General features: G+C 39.7%; 1 protein-coding gene across 1 annotated transcript; it reads right to left on the bottom strand.

Annotated features, from left to right (window-relative positions):
- Positions 1–3,775: 3,775 nt before the first annotated feature.
- Positions 3,776–7,884, bottom strand: LOC109866533 (lupus La protein homolog B-like). The gene is made up of 12 exons (XM_020455250.2): positions 7,701–7,884; positions 6,430–6,493; positions 6,201–6,304; positions 5,893–6,067; positions 5,692–5,799; positions 5,503–5,606; positions 5,340–5,411; positions 5,220–5,262; positions 4,833–4,970; positions 4,553–4,739; positions 4,356–4,478; positions 3,776–4,233 (listed from the first exon to the last, which is right to left on the bottom strand). The coding sequence occupies exons 2-12, from the start codon at positions 6,484–6,486 to the stop codon at positions 4,139–4,141; spliced, it is 1,206 nt and encodes a 401-aa protein (XP_020310839.1). The 5' UTR covers positions 6,487–6,493; positions 7,701–7,884; the 3' UTR covers positions 3,776–4,138.
- Positions 7,885–8,135: the final 251 nt, after the last annotated feature.

Raw genomic sequence — 8,135 nt, 5'->3', positions numbered from 1 at the left:
AAGGAATGTTCACTAACAGGATGTAAACAAATTTGCAAAGCTTTTTGTGTGTATGGAACATTTCTAGTATCTTATTTCGGGTTCATGATTAATGGGACCAACACTTTATATTTTTGTTCAGTGTAGTTAAGCTTAAGACGCTACCATTGGTGTATAAAATGTCCAGCTTTACGTGACATTGCATAAAGCCAGAAGTAATGCCTGCCTCCTGAATCCAAGCATGTTACATTACATTTTAGTAGACAATCTTATCGAGAGCAATTTACAGGAGCAATTAGGGTGAAGTGCCTTGCACAAACAGATTTCACCTAGTCTGCTCAGGGATTCGAACCAGCAACCTTTTGGTTACTGGCCCAATCCTCTTAACCAGAGGGAGGGACCAGAAACGTTATGATCAACTATGTCAATGTACCAGCTTGTCATTTTTCATACCTGGGTCAACCTACTATGAACTTGTTTCATCAAAATAACAAGCAATTTGATGAAAAACATGATTTTCACAGTTTGGCACCATTTAAAGCAGAGTTTTGAATATTCACATGGAAATCTGTCACCAATTGGATGGAAACTTAGCTATTCCTCACTTTTTGGTCTTATTTCTGTGGACGGATTTTGGGTTGAGAAAAACCTCTTGCTCGCTTTCTTTTGTCTACACACATGCAAGAGGCATTTCAATCGATACGAATTGTGTATTTAATCTTTCAGAATTCATTTTTTTATAGAACCACCTGTGATGTTAACCCAGAATTAAAATCTCACGTAATTTGGTCAGATACGTGATTATCCTGTGTTAGAGATCCATGGTTGCACACACGCAAATAACTTTAATCATCGCCTTCGCCCTGATATGTCCATATAACCAGTGAAGAAAGCCCCCAAAACCAAACTAATGCTGCACGGATCGCACACATCCCGTTAAATCCTGGCAGATTATCAGTCTTCACACAATCTGCCAACGTGAGATTAAACAACCTGCAACTGGACAGACGTTTAAAATACTTTCTTTGTCCTCGATTGGGAAAAAAGTGTAAGACCCAGGTTAGTAGAAAAATAAACAGTGCATTCAGAAAGTATTTAGGCCCCTTGACTTTTTCCACATTAGCCTTATTCTAAAATGTATTCAATAAAAACACACACACACACACACACTGTAATGACAAAGCAAAAACAGGTAGACATTTTGTGCAAATTTATACAAAATAATAAACAGAAATATCTTATTTACTTAAGTATTCAGATTCTTTGCTATGACTCAAAATTTAGCTCAGGTGCACACTGTTTCAATTGATCATTCTTGAGAAGTTTCTACAACTTGATTGGAATCCACCTGTGGTCAATTCAATTGAAAGGCACACACCTGTCTATATACCGTAAGGTCTCACAGTTGACAGTGCATGTCTGAGCAAAAACCAAGCCATGAGGTCGAAGGAATTGTCCGTAGACAGGATTGTGACGAGACACAGATCTAGGGAAGGGTACCAAAAAATGTCTGCAGCATTGAAGGTTCCTAAGAACAGTGGCCTCCATCATTCTTAAATGGAAGAAGTTTGGAACCACCAAGGTTCTTCCTAGAGCTGGCCGCCTGGCCAAACTGAGCAATCGGGGGAGAAGGGCCTTGGTCAGGAAAGTGACCAAGAATCCGATGGTCACCCTGACAGAGCTCGTCTGTGGAAATGGGAGAACCTTCCAGATGGACAACCATCTAGGCAGCACTTCACCAATCAGGCCTTTATGGTAGTAGAGTGGCCAGACGAAAGCCACTCAAGACAGCCTGCTTGGGTTTGCCAAAAGGCACCCAAAGGACCATGAGAAACAAGAGTCTATGGTCTGATGAAACCAAAATTGAATTCTTTGGCATGAATGCCAAGCGTCATATCTGGAGGAAACCTGGCACCATCCCTACAAGGAAGCATGTTAGTGGCAGTATCATACTGCGGGGTTGTTTTTCAGCGGCAGCAACTGGGAGACTAGTCAGGATTGAGGGAAAGATGAACGGCACAAAGTAGAGATCTTTGATGAAATCTTGCTCCAGAGTGCTCAGGACCTCAGACTGGGGTTTAGGTTCACCTTCCAACAGGACAACAACCCTAAGAATACAGCCAAGACAACGCAGGAGTGGCTTCGGGATTCTCTGAATATCCTTGAGTGGCCTAGCCAGAGCCCGGACTTGAACCTGATCGAACATCTCTGGAGAGACCTGAAAATAGCTCTGCAGCGTCACTCCCCATCCAACCTGACAGAGGTTGAGAGGATCTGCAGAGAAGAATGGGAGTAACTCCCCAAATCCAGGTGTGCTAATATTGTTGCATCATAACCAAGACTTGAGGCTGCCAAAGGTGCTTCAAACTGAGTAAAGGGTCTGAATACTTAAATATTACATTTACATACATTTTTAATTTGTAATATATTTGCCTGGTTTTGCTTTGTCATTATGGGGTAGTGTAGATTGAGAGGGAAAAAAACAATTGAATCCATTTTAAAATAAGGCTGTAACAAAATATGTGGAAAAAGTGGTCTGAATACTTTCCGAATCCACTGTATGGCAGCATTTTCCCATTAGCCAAGCTGTAACGTCAACTTCAGAGGCATCCATATCGGCATTACATTTAAATCTGCCAAAACCTCCGCTACTGGCTCTTCCCAATTTGTTGGCATTCCAATTCTTAGACAAAGCAATTTCAATTCCAACAAAATTTCAATCTAACTTAAGTAATTTACATTTCTCCTTTAAGCAGGTACACCCGTTCTGCCAGTCACATTCTGTTAAATGTACCCAAAACACACACATCCTATGCTCACTAATTTCAGTTTGCTGCAGCTAGCGACTGGAACGAGCTGCAACACACAAACTGGGCAGTTCTCTTCATTCAGACACCTCGCAGGAGGCCTTTTTCCAGGCCGTCATTGTAAATAAGAATTTCTACTTAACTGACTAGTCTGGTTAAATAAAATATGCTTTATACAATCCACACCACATGACAGCAAAGGCAAATTGGTTGCAGATTTGGGATGCGGAGTTCTTAACATTGGTGCAGCAATGCTTGATGTAGGGTAAGAAAATAATACTCCACTATAACTTTTCAGTTTTTATCTAACCACTTGCCTTGTTCTTAGTTTGTTTGTTGGGTTTGACATTGACGATACACTGGAGATAGTGTAACGTGCGTTTCCTGAGAGCCCATGGCTATGCCAAGGAATATGACACCGTGATAATGAATCCCCCGTTTGGTACCAAACACAACCAAGGCAAGTTCTCACTTCAAATATAAAAAGTTGAGAAACCTTGATCGCTTTCTAAAAAAATGTTTTAAAAATTAAAAAAAGTTTTGGACATGCAGTTTGAGGACCGCTTTAACTATGGTAATGACAGCAGTATATTCCTGTCACAAAACATCAACACGAGATGTAAGTTGTCAGAACACTCAATTGTGGTGTATTACTCCATCAACTTCTGTCATAAGTGGTTGTCCAATTTCTCTTTTTGCAGAATTTCAGCACATACAGAAGAAAGCAAGTGACAAAAGAGTATAACTTGGAATAGCAGGTAACAAATGCCGAACAAGTATACAAATTGATCCTGCCCGTGTTTCTCTCCTTGACAGAGCTAAGATGTGACTTGCCAGCGTCCTACAAGTTCCACAAAAATCTACATCGTTAAGGGGCAATGTTAACAAAAGTCTGTCCATTTTTTTAAAAATCACATTTTATTGGCTATTCACAAAAGTAAATTAGGAAGAACCTAGATCTGGGCTTTAGGATTGAACAGTATACACGATTAAAATAATTGAGGAAAAATTTAATGGCACTGATTAACAACTTTCTATTGACATGCACGTCTTCGTACGGAGGTGACAAACAAGCATAATACACTCCTGTTGAAATGAAATTATGTTCAGACGCAGTCAACAAATTAAATCCATATTAAATAAGACAAACCCATAAAATAAAAAAAATTATGTTCAGGGTAGAAATTTACCGTTTCCATTTGCATTACAAATTGTTTTCTAGGTTGACATCAAAGTGAACTGTCTACAGTTCTCTTGAAGCCTCCACTGGAATGGAATAAAGTTGTTCTATGTTTTCAGTTAGTTTCTTTTCAAATACAATATTTCATTGAGATGTGCAGTAGATATCATTTCTAAGAACCATTCTGAGTTTTGGCAACCTTTGCAGCTGGAGCATCAGCGTCTTTGCCCGCTCCTGCCAGTGCTCGCTTCTTTGGACTAGGAGGTGCTATTGGAGAAATGTAAGTTAAAAGGAAAATATTACATACTCAATTGTTTCAATGTTTATTTTCTCATTGAAGATTGGTAGAGACATTTGTCTCACCAGAATCCTAACATAACTGCTCTTACCGTCATCATTATCGCCATCATCAAATTTGGTCTTTCTGCCTTGGTAGTGTGATTTGCCATCACGTCCACCCCTGTCCCTTCGTCCTCCTCCTCTCCCCCCTCTCCCACCTGATTTTCGGCCACCTGTAAAGAGCGAAAGGAAATGTTCCATCAGATCAGACAGGAAATATCACCCCCCCTCCCCTGAAATCAGTTACCTCTGCCTCTTTGTTTGTTGAGAGATTCCTGTTGGTCTTCAATTATCTTTTTCAGAGTTTCCCTCTCAGCATCTCCCTCCACCACCTCCCAAGTAACATCTTTGTCTTTAATTTTCAAGTTTCCTCCATTTGCTTCTTTGGCCTTATCAAAAGCTTCCTTAGCACTCACTCTGAAGAGGATGGTACCCTTTAAAATAATAATTGATCATTATTTCCTATGCCAACTTAATTTGTGTAATTGAAGGGTGGGTCAAATAGTTTATTACATTGCAATTCTTGCCTCTTTGGCACCCCTGATGAAATCAATCCATTTGATTTGACCATGGCCTGAGAAAACCTCGTGAAAGTCCTCTCTTGAAACACTGTCAAGATTGCCTGAGAACTTCAGCAGGCATCCAGTCTGCTCGTCCAGAGATTTCTACAATGCAAAATAAAGCAGAGCACCACTAGTGAGCAACTTTAAACCTCCCTGATTTGGGAAGAAAAACAATACAGAAGGGTCCTGTTCAATAGGAACAAACAGGAGAAAAAGAATCTTGAATTGGAGGGGGTACTACACAAACTAGCCCAATAAGAACAGACGCCAATTTCAAAATGTTTAGTCCAAATGAAGAAGACCCCCTTCAAAACATACAATGAGTTAGTATAGCACTTCCATAGATCTTACCATTTCCTCTTCCTCTGCATGTTTTTGTTTTTCGTCCTTGTCTCTATAAAAGTTCATTTTGCACAATTTACTTTACCATAAGACAAAAATAACATTATTAAGTGTCAGTAATGTGCTCACTGTTTAGCTTTAGCCTTTTCCTCCGCTTTGAACTGTTTTCTATCCTCTGCTTTCTTTGCATGGTAGTCCTCTCTGAAAACAAGAGCAGAGTTAATATACATTTTTCACCAGTATCAATAGGTCATCTTAGAGACGTGGCAATGGTAGCTAAGCCTCCACATACCTTGACAGTACAATCATTTCATTTTCTTTGAATGATTTGGTGTCTGTGCGTCCAAGGAACTGCTTTGATACTTCTTCAGTGTCGAAAGTCAGGAACACTGAGCCCTGAAAATGGATGGAGATGCTGTGTGTTTTTATTAAACATCTCAATCTTATCTGGGGGAAGAAAAAATATCTCCTGCCACATTACCTTGAACTTCTTTTGCAAGTTTCGTCTCATCTGAATGTTTTCTATGACTCCTTTCCCTTTCAGCCACCCATCAATTTCATCAAGCGTCGTCTCCAATGGAAAACCTTTCTGGGAGATCATAGAACATGTTTGACACAGAGCTCCAAAACAGCTGTAAGATCTCAAATCAGTGGCATCTCAAATATTGGAAACCCAACTTACAATGTACACAGATTTGTGTTTGAGGGCATCTTTGTACTCATCATTCAGTTCTGGTAAAGGCTTGCTTGAAATTCTCCTGATTTTTGTTTTATCCTCACTCATTTCCAAAAGGCCAGTCTTGGATTTTTTCAGAGACTCAACAATTACGTTGGGATCGGTTGTCAAACATTTCAGTCTGAAAATAGAGGGGAGAGTTAGGAATCATGTTATAAGCAAGCAACTAAACTAAAAAACAAAATTAAAAAAACTATGTAGGCTGAATTAAGTCCCAAATTCCAATTGAGCAAATAAAAGTAAATTGCACAAACCTGTTAAACTTCAGCATAGTCTCCAGGGTCACCCAGCCATCATCGAGCTGCAACTGTTCTTTGAGGAACTTGTCTCTTGGAAGGTTGTGATCACCAAAGTAGTACTTTGAAGATAAAGAAAAACATGTCAATCAGGGATGACCAGCATTATCCAGGTTAGCTGTCATTATAAAACCACCAGCTTTGGCTATACAGCTACAGTAGAATACATTTTGCTACGACAATATACCTCAATCTGTCTTGCCACCTTCTTCTCAAGTTCAGACATTGCTTGATTTTCTGCCATGATGTGTCTGAAAAAAAATGAGTCAGACAATTACTAGATCTAAATGTGACAAATCAACAAGCAACAGTAACCAAATGGGAAATGCTTTAGATACAAGTACTAGCCATATCAGCTAATTACACAACGGGCATGTATGCACAAGACGTATGCATTGAGAAAAGCTTTTGCTTAAGCTCCGAACACACCAGCAGTTTGATTTTTTTTTTTAAATAGTACGCAGCATCATCTGGATATGTATTTTTTATTTAACTAGGCAAGTCAGTTATGTACGCAACAAAAGTTCAACATTCACCTTGTGCTACCATTTCTGTCAAGCCCTCTACGCATAGTTTGACGCATACGTTCGATAACTCTAACATATGCACCACGCCCAACGCACTGCAACGCAAACGCAGCGTTTCATTGGACATTAATAATGTCATTCTGGTGTACCAAAATGCAACAACACTGTCGGTGTGATCGAAGCGTTACCCACGTTCACTCCTGGCTAAAGACAGTCATGTTACCCAACCTACCAAGCATTATTATAATGTCCATACTGTATGAAGTACTTTGGATTACTAGTAGTTACAGTAACAGCCTCAATTCAAACAAGTACATGACCTAAAAGGGCAGTTTACACCATGATGCAGTTTACAGTGAGTCCAACGCGTACTTACATCAAAGATGATCTTACATGGACGAGATAGTCGAGTGACAATTCTAACAATGGAAATACATGTCCTCATATGGGAGGCAGGCAGGCGGCGATATCAGTTGGGTCCATTCTAGCCAACGAGGGCAGATAGTTCTGCCTGTTGTTCACACGCCTCCGATATAAAGTCGTTTTTCAAAGTTGCCGAAATGCCACGTGAGACCACTCAGTGGATTATTAACCATTACGAAACTTCTATTTGATCAAATATGCCTCGCGTAGTAAATTACCAATTACATTTGTTGTTGACCAAATTCGACAAATTCGACCTCCACACAAAAATTATTCCTCACTTCGTTGTCTTATTTTCGTGGACCGATTTTAGGCAGAGTAGATGATCTCGCTTCGCCTCTTCCTCTCTGGCTACATGAACTGTGCTAACTCGTTAGTTAGCTTGCTAGCGATCAACTGCTTATTTTCTTCACAGGCCTCAAAAATACAAGATAGGGCGGTTCTTTACCAAATAAAATGAATTGTATATAAATATCTACCGCTGTTAAATTGTAACAGATTTACTTACTGTGATAAATTGACCTGCTACCTGCAGAGATGCTGGTTCTTCAGAAGACTTTCTACCACACTACTAAATCAAGTTGGCAAGCAAGCACGTTCTACGGAGAATATTGAGGGCCAAAACAAATTGCTTTCTGCACTGCAGCCGGGGCTACAGCGCCGCCTGACTGCTGCGGAAGTACCTTATGGTCAAAGGTTTTGGTAAATATTGTATTTTTATTTACACGTGTTAATTGATTTGTTAGAAAATATTTGGACAGTAGGCAGAATTCACACATCACACTCTACGAGTTTATCATTTTTTGTAACATTCAGAATCCGATGTCTCCACATTTGAAAACTGATTAATTGTGCATACCCCAAACCCTAAGATTTAGATGTAAGATTGATACCCACCTGGTGACATTTGTGACATTTGTTAAAAAAACTGTGCATTTGTGCA

The sequence above is a fragment of the Oncorhynchus kisutch genome, linkage group LG2 (assembly GCF_002021735.2).
Source record: "Oncorhynchus kisutch isolate 150728-3 linkage group LG2, Okis_V2, whole genome shotgun sequence".
NCBI lineage: Eukaryota > Metazoa > Chordata > Actinopteri > Salmoniformes > Salmonidae > Oncorhynchus > Oncorhynchus kisutch.
This window is presented reverse-complemented; position numbering and strand designations above follow the sequence as displayed.

Excerpts from the sequence above, each read along its gene's own strand:
- LOC109866533 (XM_020455250.2), bottom strand. The coding sequence starts at position 6,486 with ATGGCAGAAAATCAAGCAATGTCTGAACTTGAGAAGAAGGTGGCAAGA. Across the intron at positions 5,263-5,339 it reads GAAAAGGCTAAAGCTAAACA|AGACAAGGACGAAAAACAAA; the intron begins GTGAGCACATTA and ends GAACTTTTATAG. Across the intron at positions 4,234-4,355 it reads TGATGGCGATAATGATGACG|CACCTCCTAGTCCAAAGAAG; the intron begins GTAAGAGCAGTT and ends TTTCTCCAATAG.